The following is a 21,894-nucleotide window of genomic DNA, read 5'->3' as shown; positions in this document are numbered from 1 at the left end:
ATAATCTGATTGTTAGCTTTGTGGAAGATATGGTTGTGCAGAGCTTGTAGATTTTTAGTTGTTGGTATTGTCCCTTTCCAAATCGATGCAGGGTCAAACATTTCAGACAATTGAGTCACAAGTACACAAGATGGCATGGTTCTGTAGGAACTGATGAGTCCAAGGAAATAATCTCAGTCAGGTTGAGCATGAAACGATGGATGATCATCCAGGAGCAGTAGGCGAAAGGGAGTTTTCAATGAAAGTTGGGATTATTTGCTGAAGGGGAGAGGGTGAAATTAGTGCCATCATTTGCAAAGAAGTGGAAAGCAAATACAACGTAGGCAATGTTGTTTTCTGGGGAGTTCAGGAAAATGATGGATGCTGGGAATGGAGCCTTAGATGTCTGACACAGGTATATGTTGGCACAGAGGTAGCCAAAAGCCAGGACACGGGGTATGTTTGGTGGGCAAGATAGGAAACCTGGAGAAGACTTTACTTATTATATCTAATGATGACATTGTTTTTAGGAGTATATTCGGATATATTTCTTCCAAGATTTATACAAGTAGAGACTGAACAAGATTGGGGGACGTAAATATGGAGGGTGGTGGGAGAGAGTTTGTAGACAAGTCAAAAATAGTTTCTGTGGAGTGTTTTATGATAAAACCAGACTGAAGTGGGTTGTTTGTATTTAAGAATAAGTTATGAAAAATACTTTCTCGGTTGATTTAGTCTTGAAAAACAAGGAGAGGGGCTCGTGTGTTCTAAAGGGACAGAGCACCAATAAACCGAAAGGTTAAAAATAAATGGAGTGGTAATCTGATACAGTGCGATAAAGTTTGTCTGTTGGTGAATATCTGTGGTGACTTAGTGTGCAAATATTATGAAAAGTATGTCCATGGGGAACATTTATTTTTAACCTCTTTGTTGAATTAGTTCCATAAATGTACCCAGTATTATTGCCTGTAAAAAAATTGATTTGCAATGATGGATGTTTTATATTTGTTGTCTTTAAACTATCATTTCAGAGCAGTATGTTAACACTAAGACTTCATGGATGGCTGATTACTGTAAACAGGAAAAGGAGCAAGACATGCCACAGGTGGAAGAATGGATGGGCTCCTCTGTGGATCCTCCAGACTTAGGACAAAGTAAGCTATCTATTGCTTCAATGTTTTTCTCTTTCCAGAAGAATGGAGTCTCATTAAAAGTTGAGTGCTAAAAGCAGCCACTTTGTGACATCATGTTTTTTTAGACATTTTCCTTCATCTGACTTCTAGCTGCAGATTGCTTACCTTAGAATAATCCCCAGGCATCAGACTGGATCCGGAAACTTATCAAGCATTACCTGTACCTGCCGGTAGTTTGCAGCATTTGGCTCCACGTCCGTGTTGTCCGAGCTGAAAGTGACATGCGTGGTGCCTATAAGGATGCCATCACAGTGTGCTGACAACAGTACTATTCTTTCCGCACTAGTCAGAGCATATCTGGAGAGAGTTACCGCCAGGCAATTATTTGCCGACATTTTGTTGAGCCTTTTTTCAAAATTTTGTCTCCCAGTGTGGATAGGATGTCCCTCAAAAAACGGTGAGGTTAAACCCTGTGGTTCCTGTCACAGGCAGATGTCTGTGAACAGATCCCCATCTGGTTTGTCTTTGGTGCTTGGAGCCAGACCACGACTCTAAGACTTGTGAGGACTGCTGCACCATGATACCCAAGCCACTGTGGGAGTGCTCCTTAAAGTTCCTATACTCCCAGCACCGGTCGCCTCCACGATGCTCCAGGTCCTGGTTGCGAAGAAGGTACCGGGCCCGTTCACTGAGTCATTTCAGGCACTCATCATCATGCTCGAAGTTGTCGGTTAAGTCCCAAAAGAAGACCAAGTAATCAATAAAGTGGCAGCCCTCTTCTACTTAACTGCGCTGGTCCAAATCTTCAGATGAGACATGGGAACAATGTCACTCTAGGCCCAGCTCCCACGGAGAACCTGCCTCTTGGTCCGCTCCGCACTTCTCTGAGTTTTCTGGAGCCGGAGCGACTCCCACCCACCTCCACAAATTCCATGAGGTCATGCATCTGATTTTTGGGCAGGCGAACCCCTCTGGAACGCCTTCAGGCCCCATGGGTTCAACAGGTACCACCACTGGATTTACACTGGCGAGCCGCCATCGGCACTAGTCAGGCTCCATGGATCCGGAATCACTCCGTTCCCAAGACCGCAACCTTCTCCAGTACCTGTTCCAGCAATGTAATTCCCGGTGCTGCAGATGCCACATGGCAGTGCTGACCCGATAATCATACCTGCCCCCGATACGGAGCCAGATCGCTGTCACCCGATGTCGACTCCAGTGCCTCCTTTTTTCGACAAGGCTGAAAAAGAGTTTGATTGGGGACGATATGAGGATCCTTATGGTTATACTAATCTCCGTGATGAGACTGAGGACAACTGGTGTGAAGAACTGGCGGGTGCCAGTGGTCTGGACACCTCCCCAAACACTGGCCTGGTCTCTCGTCCTAGTGTGGCCACAGAGGAAGTGGCTTTATTTGCCATAGTGCTGAGGAGGGCACCTGAAATCCTAGACCTTACGCTGCCCTCGGTGGCAGTCAAGATAAAAGTCTTGACAGAGATGCTTCAACCTTTAGCCGTCCCCTCAGAACTTACCCTCCCTTTCAATGAAGCCCCCACTGAATTCCTGCTCGGTCTTGGCCCAATGTCTGCACTGGGGCACCTGTGCCCAGGACAATTGCCTGCTGCCATCAACCCCACTCCTGGGGACCCAGCTTTCATCACCCAGGACCTTAACCCAGAGAGCCCGGTTGTCCAGGCCTCCACATCGAAGCTCAACTCTAGCTTGTTTCCTGGCACATCACCGGAGGGAATCCAAGAGGCTGAACACCTTTGGCAAGTGGATGTTCTCTTCCACCAGACTTGCACTACAGTCGGTGAACACTGCATGCCTTTTTCGGGACGAAACACCCACACGGTTTAGGATTTGGTGAGAGTGCTGCCCATGGTCCCATAGAATGCTCTAACCATATTGGCATAGGCTGGAGTAGATGGTAGAGACACTGCAAAGGTCACCATTCACTCTACATTGGATACAGCCGACTCACTAGGAGTGGCACGCAGACTCCTCGCCTGGCGCAAATCTGCTGGTTTTTCAGGGGATGTACAGACATCCCTTATGAAAAATGCCCTTTGATGGCACCATCTCTTCCGAGAGCAGGCAGATTCAGCTCTGGAATGCCTTAAGGACCGCCAGGCTACTGCCAGGTCCTTGGGCACCTCCATGGCCCCAGGCCAACTCCATTCTGCCTTTAACTCTTTCTGTGGCTACGGTAGGGGATACCAACCGTGTCCATTTCTGCCCAGCCATCAAGGCCAAGAGGCTACCCAGTCCTTATGTGGCCACGGATGCCGTTCCCACAGCACTTGTGGGAACATCCCCTCCCCCCACACGGACAGCCGCAGCCTCACAACCACTTTAATTTGCCTTTGTGACATCATGGGTACCCAGTTGGAGGATCCATCATCACCTGCCCCTCTGGCAATCTATAACATCGGACTAGTGGGTATAAATTGTTTAGCGGAGTTACTCCCATTGCTAGAAACCCCGCCACGCATGCAACCATCCTCAGACTGGCTAATGGCAGAAATCCTCTCTGCTCTGTCAGGAAGTTCAGCCTCCGTTGGCCAAAAAAGCCATCAAGAGGGTGCATACACCAGAAGTAGTTTGTGGTTGTTATTCCTGCTACTTTGTAGTGCCCAAGAAAGACGGAGGCTTCCACCGTGTTTTTGACCTGCACCCTCTCAACTTCTTCCTGAAGATGAAGTTCAAGAGGCTCAAGTTAGCCTACGTTCTATCTGCCATAGCCCGGGATGCTGGATGGGAGCGTTAGACTTACAGGACGCGTACATCCACATTCCCGTTTTGCCTGCCCACAAAAAGTTACCTACAGTTCATGGTGGACCATAAGCATTATCAGTTCACTGTGCTCCTTTTTGGCCTTACCATCGCCCTTCGGATGTTCACCAAGGTGAAGATGGTGGTTGCAGCACACTTTACAGAGATCAAGGGTTCCAGTCTTCTCCTACCTCGATGATGGGTTCTTGAAGGCGAGTTTGCCCCAGGCAGTCATTTCCCATCGCCAGACTACGGCGGACCTCCTGCATTCGCTGGGGTTCTCTATAAACGTGCCAAAGTTACACCAGACTCCCTCTCAGGCACTTCCTTTATTCTGAGCTGTTCTTGACACAGTGCAGTTTGGGCTTATCCTCCTGAACTTTGAGTCTAGGATATTCAAGCTATGATTCCAATGTTTCAGCCTCTATCCTGGATTTCAGTGACACTGACTCTGAGGCTGCTGGGCCTCAGGGACTCCTGCTCGTGACACATGCCCATTGGCATTTGAGGGGGGGGGGGGTCTGCAGTGGGACCTGAAGTCCCAGTACGCACAGCATCAGGGAAAATTCTCTGACCAGGTCCAGATATCGGACGGAACTGCAAGAGGTCTGCAGTGGTGGCTGATGAACCTCAGTTTGGTCAGCGGCAGATCCATCTCCACCCATAGCGGACTGTAGTGACAGATGCATCACTCTGCGGCTGGGGTGGTCATCTGAGAGAGGTGGAAATCAAAGGACTCTGATCTCCATCGGAGTCTCAGTTCCACATAAACCTGTTGGAACTGAAAGCGATCCGACTGGCATTTAAAGCCTTACTTCCTTCAATCAAGGGAAGGCTAGTTCAGGTGTTCACGGACAACACCACCTCCATGTGGTATTGCAACAAACCGAGTGAGGTGGGTTCCTGGGCCCTGTATCAAGGGGCTCTGCTTCTCTGGACATGCTGAAACATCAGGGCATGTTTCTGGTGGTTCAACATCGCAGCTCTCTGAACGCCAGAGCGAACTAACTCAGCTATCAATGGCTAGCGGATCACGATGGGCATTGCAATCTGGAGTTGGCACAAAGTCTCAGATTGGGGAAAACCTTGGTTAGATCTATTCGCCACTGCCGAGAACGCACAATGTCAGCACTTCTGTACGTTGTAGTTTCCAAGGCAACACTTGCTCAGCAACAAAAAGGATCCTCTGGAGCAGTGTTTCCCAAACTGTGGTCCGCGGACCCCCAGGGGTCCGTGACACATTCCCAGGGGGTCCGTAGGCAACAGTTTTAAAAGCACAGAAACATTTCTTGTATATTTAGCAGCTTTCCAGCAACAATAAAAGTGTCAAGAGAATGCCAGTGATTAATGTACCTGCTGGAGCTGAGGAGAGTTTTGTTCAGTTGCAGCTTTGATTGAACTAATGTAGCACAGAGGGTTAATGTGCCTACTGCAAAGAACGTGTATCATGCATCTTAAAAAGCAGTATTTTATGTGCATAGGTTTGTGGTTACTGCTTTTGTCACAGAGATTATTTTGTTACTGTGTACTTCATAAGTGACAATCGTAATCTAGCAGAGGGACCTATAAACTGTCATCAAAGAGCTGCTTGCAAACTGCATGGTACCAGTTATTAACTTATATTTTTTCCCAGGTATTCATTATTCTGATGCTGCTAAAAAGATTTATTTGGGGGCAAATACATTTTTAATGTTAAAGTCAGTGCTAGCCACTGTGTTATGTTCTGAATCCTGAGTTTGTGCTTTTCCAGACCGGGCACTCTTTAAACATTTTATATACACACTGATTTACATGTATGATTCAATGTCTCTATATATGTGTGATGTAAAGTGCTCTGACATCCTACAATGGTATGAGAGATGCTATAAAACAAATGAAATACATGTGACAGAGGGGCTATGACTTCAATATAAAATACTAAGCGCCAGATGTACGATCTGTTTTTATATGCGCAAACGGGTTCGCGAACCCGTTTATGCATGTAAAAACCTATTGAGCCATGTACATAGCCTATTTCGCGAGTCCCAATTTGTTTGCGACTCGCTAAATAGGTTTTGCAACTTGCTATTTGGAAGGGGCATTCCCTTCCAAATAGGGAGTCTCAAAACCATGTACAAATGTTTTGCGGTTGCAAACCAGTCGCAATTACCACCTACTTCAAGTAGATGGTAATGCATTTGCAAATGGGAGGGGTCCCCAGGGGACCCCTTCCCCTTTGCAAATGCATGCAAAATTATTTTTTAAGGGCAGGCAGTGGTCCCAGGGACCTCTGCCTGCCCTTAGAAAATGAAACAAAAACGTTTCATTTTCTTTTTTTTTTTTAAATGCATGGTAAACAGGCTTCATTTTTTTTAAAAACTGCTTTATTTAAAAGCAGTCCGAGACATGGTGGCCTGCAGAGCCCAGCAGGCCACCATCCCTGGGAGGGCTGGCATTCCCAATGGGCTTGAAAATTGCGAGAGGCTCATTAATATTAATGAACCTCGCAATTTGCGACCCCATTGGGAATCCCAAACAGTGTTAAACACACTGTTGTACACTTCATTTAGCGACTCGCAATTTGCCACTCACAATGTGTCGCCAATTGCGAGGCGCTAAATTAAATGGTCGTACATCTGGCCCCAAAATCCTTAGTACTTTGAGTATTTGTTGTGTGTGCACACGTGTGTATTTTTTCCGAATTACTGTTTTAATTTTGAAATTTAACTCATACAAATTGCTTGGGGGTCCCCGGCTTCCAGTGGTGACTCAATGGGGGTCCTCAGGAGTCAAAAGTTTGGGAACCACTGCTCTGGAGGGTTCCGAATATACAGCGTTTACATGGTACAGTAAATAGCCTTTATTTTTTTTCCTTTTTTACTAAACCTCGAACAACCATTGGCTAATTCAACAGATTTAACACTTAAAACGTTTTCAAGAAAAGCTTGGATAATTATCAATGCGGTTACTTTAAGTTACTTTAGGCAACCAACTCTCACAGGGAGCCAGTCAGCGGGACTCTGAAGTAGTTACGTCGGATAAAAAGTACTTCACCGAGTTCCAGGCACTTTTATCTTCTTGCCATAGACTTCTATGGAAGTGGTCCTGATGCAAAGGATACAGGATGCTGAAAATGCTTAAATGTAAATGTAAATGTAAATGTAGACGTACTTGTAAAGCGCACTGATACTCCTGAGTGTCCTGGCGCTGTACTCATACCGCTAGGGAACCCTTCCTGGTTTTTCCCCGTGAAATGTCCACTCCTGGGCATCCCCAGGGTGCAACCAGGCATCCCTAGCGCTGTAGGGGGCCGTTGTGGAGACTAAGCAAGCTATTGCCCAGAGTTGCAGCGTGGGACCCATGCTTAGAGTAGGCACGAGGTGAGAAATCAGGTCCGAGGAATTATGAGCCCAAGATCCGCCAAGACCAGCCAAGGCAGGAATTGAACCCTGGTCCCGGGCCAGACCTCTGCATCAGGGTCTGCCGCTCTAACCATTGAGCCACACTTCTCCACATTAAGGATGCTGAAAATGCTTAAGGATGCTGTGAATGCGATTTGGTTGAAATTGGCTTCCTGTGGCTACTCCTCAGTCCATGGGCTTGGTGAGGAGATCCTGTCCACAGGGGTCGACTTCCCTCGAAGTCATCTTGACCCTGGTAGAATATTAGTCGCCAATGTGCTACCAGTCAAACTGTATCGCGGTAATAACGAAATAACTTTTTTGACAAAAACTCACCTTCTGAGCGAAGCTACACTCCGACTCTTCCGGGTTCAGAAGACTTGGGGCATGTTGAGCGTCTGGTCTTGGTCCCTGGTGCTGCACGGCGGCAAGGAGCGGTGGTCTGAGGGTTTTGGCTACCAACTCGATCCAGTAGCCTTATTCAGCTGTTGTGGCACTGTGCTGCAAATAGGAAGTCAGCCAACTGACCCTTGGAGTTTCTTACCTTTGCTGGACTCAGGAAACAACTGCTCCATGAGCAGTACATAGCAGGCACAGCCCCCTTTTCTTTACTAGCGACCAGGTTCAGCAGTTGCTGTCCACATCAATGCAGCTTCTTTTTCCTGGACCTTGGTGCAGCAGGGCAGTCCTTCTTTGGTCCTCTTCTCCAGTTCATCGATATTTGAGTTCTGGATGCCTGGGGTGCCCTTTTTATGTCCAGACAATGCCCTCACTATGGATGCAGCCAGTGGCCAATGGACTACTATGTTTCCTCCCTCCTGATGACCACTTCCTGCAAAGTGTGGCATCTGGCTATCACTGAATTCTCCATTCTGCCCTCTCTCAAGATAGCAAAACCCCTCTCTGAGCATTTAGAGCTCCATAGCCCAACCAAGAGGTGAGGCTACCATGAGGCTACACGGCCTTGAAAAAGCAGTTTGCCAACTGGTTTCTCCTCTCCTTCCCAAGTGCCAGCCTGTCTACCTCAACAATAGAGCAGCCCCTCGCTCAAATGTTCACTATTTACCCTTCAAAAAAGGATTCTCCTTTGAAACTCGCCATTTGAGCTAACATTCTTATGACTTCCTGCCATGGAGAGGTAACACCTCTCTCAAGTGTAGGCTTTGATTTGTTTCCTTTCCTGGGAGTCCTTGGATTTAGGGCAACTAAGTGGCAACTTTTTAAAAGTTGCACACTGCTACAAGTTACATTAATTTCGACTTGGACATCAAGTCGGGCTTAATGTAACGAGCTGTTTGAAGCCTCACAGTATCAAGCGTAGTAGTCCCAGTCAGAAGTTAGCAGGGCTGTGGTGGCAGCATGCAACTCTGCACTCGTCAATGGGGCTACTACCGTTTTCTACACTAAAAATAACAAATATGTGTTTTTGCTGTTGGAATAGGTAAAAAATACATGTTCCACTTCTTAATGCACAGCACCCTGCCTTAGGGCTCATAAGGCCTCCCTTATTGGGGATTTACATATATTAACAAGCATTGGCATAGCCAATAGGTCTCGCCTTTGGGACCTTATAAGTGTTTAGGCATGCAACAATTGATGTTGTTGCACCAAGGATATTGTGCTGCATAAACAGTTTTAAAAAGAAAGTTTGCTTTTAGTGTTTACAGAATTTGGCATAACTGGTGGCAGATACACAGAAAGATATGAAGAAGGAAAAACTAAACACAAATGAGCAATATAGAAAGCTGTTTATAAAGACAACGCAAGCGAGATATGGACAGTAAGGTAGGGATAGACAGCAAACAGTTGGCCCCTGTGCGGGAGCGTGCACCACTGCTCGCTCCCGCAAGGTGGATGCCGGCACACGCACAAGTGTGAGGAAAAGTGCAGACCGATTCCAAAAGGTCATCTCCTAGAGGATCAGGGTCGAGACTGATTTGCATATGATTGGGTCTGAACTGGCGTGGTGAAGTGAGCTAAAGAACGATGATGTATTCAACCCAGATCTGTGACAGGGGGTGAGTGTCTGAAAAGTTTCAGCGCTCAATCCATCATCACCTTGTGCTCGCTTAGTCAGAGCAATAACATCATCGAAGAGCAGACTTAATCTTAAAGGTAATGAAAATAGAGTGGTTGAAACTGGGCAAAAGTGGAAACCTTAAAATGCCAGGACCCCTATGCAAGTGACCAAAGTCCAAGTATTATCACAGCGGTTAAGTGCTAAGTTGAAAAAAAAATAACATGGGTTTATCCCACTTCTAGCTAGCCAAAGTTGTTCGACAGAGCAGGTTGTGGTAGTTTGAAAGTGTTGCAAACCCCCACAGTTGTTTAGTAGGTGGACGTCTTGCCAGAGCAAGGACCATCAGCCCCAAGAGTAACACTGTCTGAACCTTTTCCTGTAGGTCAATGTGTACATGCATTTGCCCTTAAGAGCTGAAAATGTTTGTTGCACTGGGAAACATCTTTTCCTGGAATATGGATGGTTACTTCTGTGTGCTGATAGGCTAAACGTTTTGTTTCAGAGTAGCTGCCGAGGGTTCATGCCAATATCGGGCAACGCCAAGAGCACTCAGCTCTTCCTCAGTACCTTTGAAAACAGCCCCCACCCTCTGGCCTTGCCTGGGCCTCTAAAATGTATATGGCCTCCTAAGCATATTTTCTTTAGCCAAAAGATTCTTGGCGCAGCACAACACTCCTCTCTGGCCGCAATGCCTACCTGCCGGTTTCCTGACTCGCAGTCTATGTAGTTAACATTAATGACCTCTTATACAAAACTGATGGGCGCAGTGCTTATAAAATCACTGATAGTAATCTTTGTTGCTGACCTCTATCCAAAACAGGATCTAAAAGCAGGTCGGCAGAGGCATCTGATGTTCTGCTCACCATATATCTTGGTTCTGGAAGAGCTTGATTGGTTCCCACAATGAGTTTTGACGAAGAAGGAGCATTTTGAAGTCGAAAAACCTGCAAGTAACTGCACCTCTCTTGCCTCATTCACAAGTCCAGAAATAGTTGTCATTCGTTTCAGCATGGCCAATTAATCAACAGCGATTGGAGACTTCTGAAACAGTTCAGTAACATGTGCACTTCAAAATGCCACAGTGAAACACGCTATCCGAAACACTGGTACACTAGAATGGTGGACAGTCTGCAAGAAACACATCAAAGAAATTGGTACTATATTTTCCAAAACATTTCCTGAATTGCTCACACACAGGTGGTGCTAATGCTAGGAGCCAGGTTCTCATCTCACCTTTTCGCTTTCAAGTTCTCTCTCCAAATGTTTGTCATTCTGGAGAGAGACATCCCAGGAACACCTATCAGGCCACAGTATAAGTGGTTAACGTGCGATGGTCCCTGATCAGTCAAGCAGTCATTAGCATTTAGACCACAACGGCTCAGGTGAGCCCGCTCCCAAATTAAGCACTGATACTACAGCTCTTTTTATTTCATGGAAAAAACAAGAACTGTGAGCAAGAAATGCAAAAATATGTGTCCATAAAAAATAAATGGCCCTGTAGACTGGATATTCAAAAACTCAACCAAAGACATCTGTTACAATAGTACACGATTTTGCACTCGAACCCAGTGAATATGCTAACTCTTGAGTAGATATACTTCAAGAACAGTCCACAGCATTGCCTATTTCAGTGTAAAGATGGGGGAGGTGAAGACTGGTAAGAAGAGAAAGTTTAAAAATAGCACCATTGTATAACAGCGCATACACAAAAATGTGTTGGATGGAATCTTCAGCCAACTAGAGATAAAGGCGTAAACCAATCTCTGCCGTTAGAAATAAATCTGTTACTGTCAATAGACATTACATCATCGCTAGAAAAATAACTGAGAAACTTGTTTCGCATAATAAGTTTGAAAGAAGCACGTACTATGGATAAAAGGTTTAATTGTGAGCCTCCTAATGTCACATGAAGAGGAAGTCTGGCTGTCCTACCACATATTCCCAACCTTTTCTGGATTTTAAGAAGTCGCTCCTTACCTAGTACTTGATATAACAAGAAGCGCAAGCAAGACGGAAAGGCGGAGCAAGTCACGTAACGCTTGGGAGAGCAGTCTGCTCTTTTTCGAAGCACACACTCCTGCTTGTGGCAGGCTTTTGCGCGCTCCCGCCATGTGTATGCCGCCACAAGCACGAGTATGTGCTTCGAAAAAGAGCTGAACGACGCCTAAATGTCTCCTAAGCCGCGCATGCATGCTGCGTAGGCGAGACCTAAAAATGGGAGCGATTGACTTTGCTAGTACTTTAAATAGCAAAGCCAAGGTAGCAGTTTTAAAACTACAGTGGCAGACTAGGATCCATGGTTCCCCTTTGTCACACCCAGAGTGGCACAACCAGGGCTACAGTCCCTAGGATGACCCGCTAACTTACTGCCCCTTGGTATCAATTGGGTATAAGCCAATTCAACGCACCCACTTGGATGTCAGAGCACCAGCTCTGAGGTTTGGTTAGCTGGCCTCGGTGCACTTTTAGAGTCGAAAAAACAGCAGCATCAGTCCAAAACTAGTGGTGACTGCACAAAAATACCTAATACTCAACGCCTCTGACTCATACACAGTACCCCTACTGTGCTGTTGCGCAGATACACTGCACCAACTTTTTGGCTTGGACTCTCAACAGCCATATGAAGAAGATAATGGGGGTTATTTAAATGAGTTGTCCCCACTATAAGATGCCATTGAACTGGCTACCTGACCTGCTACTGGGTTGTTTTCCACTGCTGGACCAGCAACAGAAGAGAACACATCCTTTGTCACAGTGAGCAGGAGAGGTGCTGAAGTCCTTGAAATCTACCACCAGCTTTAGAGGTAAAAACTATTATTGTCACTGAATGTCTTTAGCCTTGCCAGGCACCGACAGAGCCTCTCCTGACCTTCAGTGAGACCATCACTGACTTTGGCCACTTCGGCTAAACCCTTTTCTGGACCTCCGGTCAATCACCAAGTTGCCAGTCGCCATGGACAAAGCTCCAGACGATTCCCAGTGTTTAACCCAGCACCCAAACCCTGAGAGTTTGGTGGTGCAGGCATTCTCCAGTAGAGTGAACACTAATGCCTTTCCGATTACTCCTCCAGAAAGAATCCACACTTTTGCGAACATTTGGTAAGAGAATATTTGCATCTGCCAGCCATGCTTTGAGGTCGGTCCCAGCCAGCTGCCAACAGGGACGCTACATGTGTGCACTCTGAGACATAGTTGGTGAGATCTTACCGGCAGTCCCAGAAGACTTACACGCTTCCTAGTCCCAAACCATTCAGGATGGCTACATTGTTCATCTGCTCATGTCTAGACACCACTGATTGTCTAGGACGGGCTTTGGTGCCAAGTGTTTGTGAGGTACACCTGCTACTCTAAGGAAGTTCAAGGATGCCTAAGAGACTTCCTTTTGACATCCTACCTGTTCGGTGAAAAAAATGGAGTTTGCCCTGGAGCATTTTAAAAAGAGCCAAGCGGTGCACTCACAAAAACAGTTTTGCCCTTTTCTGGAATATGTAAGGGGATTGGTGTATCAGCAGCATCAGGACATCCTGCCCTTTCAAGAAAAATTGGTGTTAAGAATTCAATCAACATTCCGGCCGAAGGTAGTGCCCCTTTTCATGTTGGGCACTCTATTTCTCATCCAACATTCTTTGCTCTGCCACATCCCTCGAGAGAGAGTTCTGAAGACTCCACCGCTTGATCCTCAAAAGAGTGCTGACATTTTACATGGGTGATGGTACCAAGGACTACCGGGTTGACTATGAGTTCCTTGTGGGGGTCTCTGCAGCTAAGAAAGTCAAGGCTGTGCAGAAGCTAACTATATCTCAATGGAAAGTCCTTTTTAAGGTCTGGTCTGCATTGGCTAAGAAGCAACCTCCAGCAGGTCTGAGCGCTCATTCCACCAGCGCCAAGGCTGCTACCACTGTGTTGGCACTAAGAGTGCCTGTCCTGAATATCTGTCAGGTTGTTCTGCTTGGGCATCCATGCAAACATTCACAAAGCACTATTGCCTTAATAGTCAGGTCTGTGGGCATTTTGCCAGCTCGATCCTGCAGGATGTTTTGATCTGAGCCATTCCACAGACCCACCACTTTGGGTGGTATTGCTTTATTCACAAGCTGAGGAATCTGAAGTTAGAAGTATTTGGCAGCGGAACAAGTTACTTACCTTTGGTAATGCTCTTTCTGGTGGATACTCTGTGTAACTGCAGACTTCTCAGCACCCTCCCATCTCCCTGTTCCATTGGGATGGGCTCCTTTTCCATCTAAAGAGGTCTGAATTTAGGAATATGCTGAATGATCCTTCCATGTTGCTGTTGAGCTCTGTGTGTGAGGGTGTGGACAAGATTCCAGACTCCAAAAGAAACTGATGTCATTGCGCATGGATGGTGATTATGCAGCTCTGCTTATCACTTCCAGAGTGGAACAGAGTCGACACAGAGTCACACAACACCACCTGCTGACGCAGAAGAGCACTACTTTGGTAACCTATTTGTTTTGTACATGTGTGTATTTTCTTCATTTTTCTGCATTCTGTCCATCAATTGTTCTTTTTGCATTTGTCACCCCGAGTGGGACGGGTATGCCCAGACGTGGATCCCGTGCTCTCCATGCCACTGGAGTCAACCTATCCTGGCTGATGAGGGCTGAAAGCCCGAAACCGGTACTAGGATGCTTGTTTCCAGTCCAGGGAGGACCGGGCCTGTCAGTTTGGGCTAGACTGTTCCCATTGGGCGCAGGGTCAAGACTGATTTTCATATGGCTGGGTCCAAACTGGAAAAGCATGGTGAGCAAAAAAACGATGGATTTAAGCCCAGATCTCTGTACTGTGGTGAATGTATGACAATGTTCTGCATTCTGCCCATCAATTGTTCTTTTTGCATTTCTTTTTCTTCCAGGTGTACTTAATGTGTTATTTCTTTTACAAGGCCAGTTCATGTTTATTTCCTGCATCTTTATAATTTGCGTTATTCTCGCAAGTCCACCTCTTTATTTATTTTGGCCACGGACAAATAGACCACCATTTTGCTCCCTCAGGTCTTCTTGGGTTGCAGTGAGTACAAGGGAAGGGGGGCAGTGCACTGCACCGTGGATCAATACTTCTGTCTTCACCGATCGGTATTGTTAACTTTTATTCTGTAGTAGGGGATCTCTGTGTATAGTCATAATCTAGTGAATAGTCCCGCTCATGTGCGTGGACCCCGGAGCAATCAAAAATAATCTCTTAAGTTCTCAAAACATGCAGAACTGTACAGACACTTAAGAGAGAATTTAAGGACAGATAATGCAGCCTATATCCACAGGCTACACTGTCCAGTACTTCAACTAGAAATTCCACCAAAAAACCACAAACAGCACAGCCTGTCCAGATTTCTCCACAGAGAAAAACCTTGCCTTTACCAGCAAAACCCTCTGGAATGATAGAGAGGAAGAAGTGGACAGACAAGCCCCATAGGCTGCCATTATGTGGCTCAGAACCTTCCAGAACCTTCCAGAACTTTCACAGTATCCCAGAATGCACTGCAGGTCCTCTTTACTTTCAGTTCTTTTTTCCGGCTCCTGCTAGCAGGACCCTGGAGCATTGAGCTCTCCCTTTCTAAGGGTTTATTTAGTGATTTTTCACTTTTTCAAGTGTTTGAGTGTTTCATTCGAAGTACTTGTTGCTCTCTTCCTTGTGTGTGTTTCTGGGCACCCTTTTATTTGTCAAAATGCCTGCTTTGTTTGACAAATGCCCAGAGTGTTCGAGGAAGAAGGCCAAGTCTGACCCTCACGAGGTGTGCATCATCTGCCTTCCCTCATCTCATGTCCCAGAGGAGTGTGACATTTGCCAGGGCTTCTCCAGCAGGACCCTGAGAGATAGGATGAAGATCAGGCTCCAAGGCCTGGAAGACAGAAGATTGCAGGCACAAGGTGGGTCTGGGCAGACTTTCTCTGCCCATGCTGAGGCCTCTTGGGGAGCTCCTCAGGGGCAGGAAGGCCAGCAAACGTCCCCATTCTCCGTCGCCGTCGATTGCACCGACGACGGCGTCAAGAGGGATGACTGCAGTCTGTGCCCCGTCTTCCCTGGGCTCTGGGTCTAAGCGGTGTCGGCGCTCGGCGTCGAGGGAACTGAATAGACCGCCGTCAAAATCACCGGTGACTATTTCATCGTCGGCGTCGTCGTCGAGTTATCGACGAAGAGAGGTGGCTCGGCGCTCGCCGTGACTTCGCCGTCGGCGAAGAAGAGGAGGTCGGCGTCGAGGAGATCCTTGACGTTGAGGATTACGTCGAAGTCTCTCAGGCGTTCGGTGTTGAGGAGACGCTCGTCGTCGAAGCGAAGGTCGCCGTCGAGGCGAAGGTCACCGTCGAGGCAAAGGTCGCCGTCGAGGAAGAGGCGTTCGCCGTTGAGAAAGAGGCGTTCGCCGTCGAGGAGGAGGCGCTCGCCGTCGAGGAGGAGGCGCTCGCCGTCAGGGTGACGTTCTTCGACGCCAAAGAGGCGCAGAAGGAGTTCTGGCGCCAGGAGTCATTCTAGCCGGCGGCATGTGCCGATAGGGGACTCTCCATCGCCTCAGCCTAGGAAGGAGGGAAAGTCACCGGGCTCGGTGTACTCTGAGGTGTATACACCTCCTAGACCGAGGTCGACTCCACCTCCTCCTCCCTTGCCCAAGGAGCCTCCGCCGCGGACTCCCACCCCGCCTCCGCTTCCACCTCATCCTCAACCTCATCCTCAGCCTCAACCTCATCCTCATCCTCTTCCTCGGCTCCCTTCTGGCGGACCGCCTCCGGTTCCTCCGAGGTCAGCTTCACTGCCACGATATCCGACGTCGCCTAAGGGGACCCCTCAGCCGAGGCCCCCAGTCAGGCCGAAGTCGACTACTCCTGTGAGGCCTGTGGAGTGTCCAAAGCCAAGGAGATCGCGCTCTCGCTCCAGTCTGAGGGGTAGATCGCGGAGTCGTCACAGGTCGTCGACGAGATCAAGACGACGCCACAGGAGGCGCAGATCACGGTCCCGCACGGACTCTTCTGGTACCAGGGACTACTCACCGACTTTGTCGGAATCCCCTAGGACGAGGGTGTCGCCCCTAGACGACATCGTCACGTTCCAAGATGTTCTCCTGAGGGGGGCAGCGAAGTTGGGCATCACGGTGACGGTGCCTACTCCCATGACGTCCGTGATTTTCGAGACACTCCACAAAAAGCACCTGTCTCGACCATTGCTGCCTCTAGTACCAGGATTGGTAGAGCCCGCAGAGGAGTTGTTTCTCACTCCCGCGGTGACGAAGGCTGCTCCCTCCAGGCTCCTTAAGAAGTACCGGGCCCCCGATTCTGACCCGGCTTTCCTTCGGATGGATCCGACACCGGACTCTGTCATAGTGATGGCGGCTAGGAAGCAGCATGCCACCACCCCGTCGTCTACGGTTCCTCCTGATAAGGAGAGCCGCTGGATAGACTCGGCAGGCAGAAAGGTCTGTGGGACGGCATCTACTGCAATGAAGGCGACTAGTGCCACGGCTTTGCTAGGGCGGTACGATCGTGCCCTATGGGAGTCCCTCCAGCAATTCGCCAAGCTCCTTCCTCGAGAGAAGAAAGAGGACTTTCAAGAGATTCTGAAGGAGGGGATGCTGGTGTCGAACCAACTCAGCGCGGCGGCTGATGTGTCTCTTCTGGTGGCACATGGGTACTGTCATGGTGTCAACCAGCGACGCCACGCTTGGCTTCGCCTTACATCGCTCAAGCTAGAGGCTCAGCAGCGGTAGGCCAATCTGCCTTTCTCGGGGGAAACCCTGTTTGGCAAGCATGTGGATGATGAGATGGCCCGCATGAAGGCGGAGGCCGAGACCATGACGGCTGTCGGGTTGGAGAAGCCCAAGGAGAAGAAGACCTACCGCCCATTCCAGAGACGGTTTGGGGCGCAGGGCAGAGGGCGTGGGCAGGCTTCAGGACAGCAGCAACAACAGCAGCAGCAGCAGCTCTGAAGGCCCTTCCAGAAGCGCCAGAAGGGTAGAGGCGGCCAGCAGTCCGCAGCAGCGAACAAAGGCCCGGCTGGGTCTCAGCCCTGAGCGGTTACTTCCCCTACATCCGTTACCCTCTCCGGTGGGGGGAAGCGTTCAATTTTTTGTGGCAGAGTGGAGAAAAATTGCTCATGACAAGTGGGTGCTGAATATTGTTTGCAATGGATACAGTCTTTGGTTCACCAGCCCGCCTCCAGCAATTCTTTCGGTCAGCTCGCAGTTTCAGCTGCGCGAGCTCCAGGCGGAGGCCGATATCCTGTTAAGGAAAAGGGCGATAGAGGACGTACCTGTGAGAAGTTGGCCTGATATATGATGTTCACTAATTCTAGTGATCACCTTGTATCAGTCCAAACAACCCTTATGGTGATTGGTTGTAAAGTCAACCGTATAGACCAGCTATCCTAGTAGCGTGGACAAAACCAGTCTTTTAGGCTAATCTCTTTTGGCATGTGAAGCCAGCTGTTTTACCATAGTATAACCCCTTGAATACCAAACGAAAGGACACCACACAGGTTGGTATGAAAATAAACAGTCTATTTATTAATAACAACACCCCTGAACTCTTTATGAGATCAGAGGGCTAAGCACATGACAATACTAAAAAGGAAATACGAGTTTGCACAATATTTACACAAGTGCCTTAGGGGCACGACAAACCATATACTTGAATCAATGGAATGCGAGGAAGAAAAATACTGTAAGGAGATCCAGAGACTGGAGGATCGGTGGGACTACGCTACAAACTAGGTAAGTAAGGAGCAGGAGGCCCACGGGACTCACGTGCAGAGTGGGAAATCTCACGCGGGATGCGTACCAACGTCTATGGATGCAACAGTTGACAAAGTTACGGATTCCGGACGAACCCGGCTGGATGGAGGGAAAACAACAGTGGACCTGGACACTAGGATAGTGGACACAGACTTCAGCACCTAGAAGCTTTAGTTACCTAACCCACAGGCTGCGGGTGCATAGGGCTGAAGTTGCGTCGGGTTTGCTGTGTGCATCCCGGTGATGCCTGAAACAAGAAGTTGCTGGCAGGCAGCCAGATGGAGGAGTCCGGTGGTTCCAAGGATGGAACTAGGAAGAAGGAAGTCCTGAAAAGGAAGGGGACAGAGTCTTGGTCACTAGCCAGTGATGGTGCTGGAACCAGGAGGGGACCAGATGCTGTCGCCACGTTCAGGTGAAGGAAGGGTTGCTTCTCTCTGTAGCTGCGCGGACCAGGAGCTGTTCTTCACGACCAGGCTGGAGGCACAAGCTGTCCCACGTAGTCTGCTGCTGTTGGCGGTGTCTGATCGTCGATCTGGACAACAGGCATTGGCTAACGCAAGCCACGCGGTGAAACAAAGATGGCGTCTTGAGTGGACCAGGAGGGTACGGGGTGATCCTCTTTTACAAGGGAGCCAGGGCCAGTCTGGGGGACCAGACTAGCAGTGTTGAAATCTCCGGGTCGTCGTCTTAGAGGGCACAAGCCAGCCGGCAAGTGACCAGACAACAGGAAGTGCAGCAACCAGGCAAAAGGGCCCCACGCAGATCACAGGGATGCTGGGGGGCTGGTCTTTGGTGCAGGTGCTGCGTCGGTGTGGGGCTTCCCAGTCCCCAATGCACTCACTTGAGGAACCCTCAGCGGTCGTGCAGGAAGCGCTGTGCAGGTTTCTTCAAAATGGCCGTCTCCACGTTGCTCGTCGCACCCACGGGTCCCAGCTGTGCTATGGATGTGGGTAGAGGTCAGAGAGGTCTTGTCGAGCTGGGTCGTCGGATTCCGGGATGGAAGGACTCAGCAAACCGCACAGGAGCATGATGGTGTCTGCGAAGCAGGATGGTCACTCCCTGACCATAGGGGAGATTCTTCAGTCTTCTGATGTTCAGGAGGTCGAAGGTCAAGAGTTTCTTCGTGGAAGGTTGTCAAGATTAATCTAACTGGGAATGGGACCAGCTCCTACCTTTATCCGGCTAAAGGGGGCTGCACTACGACTAGGTCCCTCCCCTGGGTGGGACCAGAAAGGGGGGTGGCTACACCCCCTTTCCTTTGTCCAGTTTCCCGCCAGAGCTGGGGCTGGAGTGCCCCAGCAACTGGTTGGAAGCGGTGTATGCCCAGGGCACCTTGTGTGCCCCAGGCATGTCTCATTCCTTTCAGCCTAAGCCTACCCAATACACAAAATCCTGTCTGGGGTGGTGCTAGCACCTCCCAAGGCAGGAAACCCTTTGTCTGAGCCTCCCTCGCTGGAAGGACTCCCAGCAGCAGGAGGTCAGACTTGTGTCTGTGGTGGCAGCATCCATTTTGTGATGCTGAGGCTTGAGTTAACTTTAACCGGGGTTTACAGTTACATACATGTCGTGTCCCTCTAGAAGGCGGGAATGCTAACCCCGTCGCCAGAATTGGCGAGGGGTTAGTATTCCAATTCCAATTCGTATGACACCTTACTCGACATGTTTTGATAATGCTATGCCAAAGTTAGCATTTAACCGCGAGGATTATAATGCACTTAAGAGTATATGGTATAGCGTTATCATGGAACAGCTATTAGGACTTGGTTCCGCAAGCTGCAAATGGGCTCAGCTCATGCCAGAGCACCATCTCACATAAATCCAAGCACTCTGCCTTCAGGATTGATAAGGCCTGCCATAGGAGTGACTGATAGGAATATATGTGTCCATTTTAGGGTTAGATATAGGAATACTATATCTAAAGCAAAGGGTGTTTACACCACCTTGCCCCAGCTGTCGTGCAGCCAGTTGTGTCAGATTTGGGTGGCCAGCCAGGGGTGGCATAATACATGCTGCAGCCCCTGGTAGGCCCTGGGTACACCTATGCCCTGGATACCTAAGGTATACTGTACAGGGACTGATAAGGTGGCCCAGTACCAATTGGTAAATGCACCTAAGTTACATGCTTGTCAATTTAGAGAGAGAACAGCTAGGCTGTGGGTCTGATTAGCAGGCCCACAGCCAGGGAAAGTCGTAAACCAGTGAAGCAAAAAGCAAAAATCTGGGGTGGCCATGGGATTGCAGACCCCACTCTCCTACAGTACCTCTGTCTCAAAGGGGAAGAGGTCTGTACTCCCAGTTCTTTCTGGTTCGCAAGAAGGACAAGAACGAGTTCAGGCCCATTCTGGATTTGCGACAAGCAAACAAGTGGATTCACAGAGAGAAATTTTGCATACTGTCGTTGCATCAGATTTATCCTCAGCTGCAACAGGGAGACTGGCTCTGTGCTATAGACCTACAGGATGCGTACTTCCATGTGCCCATTGCACACAAACACAGGAAGTTCCTGCGATTCCAAGTCGGCACCAATCATTATCAGTACACAGTACTGCCATTCGGGCTGAAGTCTGCGCCCAGAACGTTCTCGAAGTGCATGGCAGTGGTAGCTGCACAACTGAGGAAGAACAAGGTGTTTGTCTACCCATACCTGGACGATTGGTTGATCAAGGCCTCCTCCTTCTCGGAAGCTCAAGCGCACTTCCAGAAGACGTGCGTTCTCTTGAACAAGCTGGGGTTGCACATCAACATGTCCAAGTCTGTCCCGATTCCGGTCCAGTGCATACAGTACTTGGGAGCCTCCATCAATACGCTGTCAGCAAGCGTGTCTCCTTCGGAGGAGAGACGATTATCACTCCTTCGGAAGGCTCAGGCTCTTATGACCGCTCCATCTACAACAGTGAGGACGGTGTCTTCTCTACTGGGGTCGATGGCCTCTCGTATCTTCCTCACGCCACACGCACGGCTGCACATGAGACCATTGCAGGAGTGCTTGGAGGATCAGTGAGATCAGAGGAAAGGATCTTGGGACGACAAGATACGACTGTCTCTGCATGCTCTTCAGTCTCTGAAGTGGTGGTGTTCAGCGGAGAATCTCCTCAGAGGGGTTCCCTTCCATAAGGACATTCCCACGCAGACTATTGTGACGGATGCGTCTCTACACGGCTGGGGGGCGCACTCTGGAGACTTACAGATACAAGGAACGTGGTCCCCGACGGAGTCCACGTATCACATCAATTTCCTGGAACTCAGAGCTGTTCACTTGGCACTGAAGGCTTTTCATCCGTCCATCCAGACCAACTCTCTGCTTGTACAGACGGACAATACGACCACGATGTATTACCTCAACAAGCAGGGGGTTTCGAGGTCGCACACTCTGTCACAGGAGGCGCAGGCGATCTGGCGCTGGCTTCTAGCCAGAGGACTGACGATAACGGCTACCCATCTACCAGGTGTGCAGAATGTTCAGGCTGACGCACTGAGCAGACTGATTCAGGAAAACCACGTCATAAACGACGAAGTACTAGGAGAAGTCTTCGCAAGGTGGGGGACTCCAGACGTAGATCTGTTCGCCACCTCCAGGTACTACCAGCAGGGGACGCTGGGGAATGCGTTATGGATCAACTGGTCGAACAGCTTTCTGTACGCGTTTCCACCCATTCCCCTGATTCCGGCGGTGCTCATCAAACTGTCCCAGTCCAAGGCACGGATGATCCTGATTGCCCCGGAATGGCCCAGGCAGTGGTGGTTCACGGACCTGCTTCACCGGTCTCTCCTTCCTCACATATGGCTGCCGTGCCGGCCGGACCTTCTCACGAAGTTCGGGTGGCAGATGGTGCACCCAACCTCTCGTGTTTGAGTTTGGCGGGATGGCTCCTG

At 49.0% G+C, this 21,894-nt stretch overlaps 1 protein-coding gene across 2 annotated transcripts in view; it reads left to right on the top strand.

Annotated features, from left to right (window-relative positions):
• The window catches only part of VPS13D (vacuolar protein sorting 13 homolog D), a 2,979,414-nt gene that overhangs the window by 1,241,039 nt on the left and 1,716,481 nt on the right, over window positions 1–21,894 (top strand). For both annotated transcript variants that reach the window (XM_078642819.1, XM_078642818.1), the window contains exon 39: window positions 1,011–1,133. In XM_078642819.1, coding sequence (XP_078498945.1) covers window positions 1,011–1,133 — 123 coding nt within the window. The remainder of the gene's footprint in view (window positions 1–1,010; window positions 1,134–21,894) is intronic.

Source organism: Lissotriton helveticus, chromosome 5_1, assembly GCF_964261635.1.
Source record: "Lissotriton helveticus chromosome 5_1, aLisHel1.1, whole genome shotgun sequence".
In the NCBI taxonomy this organism is placed as follows: Eukaryota; Metazoa; Chordata; class Amphibia; order Caudata; family Salamandridae; genus Lissotriton; species Lissotriton helveticus.
This window is presented reverse-complemented; position numbering and strand designations above follow the sequence as displayed.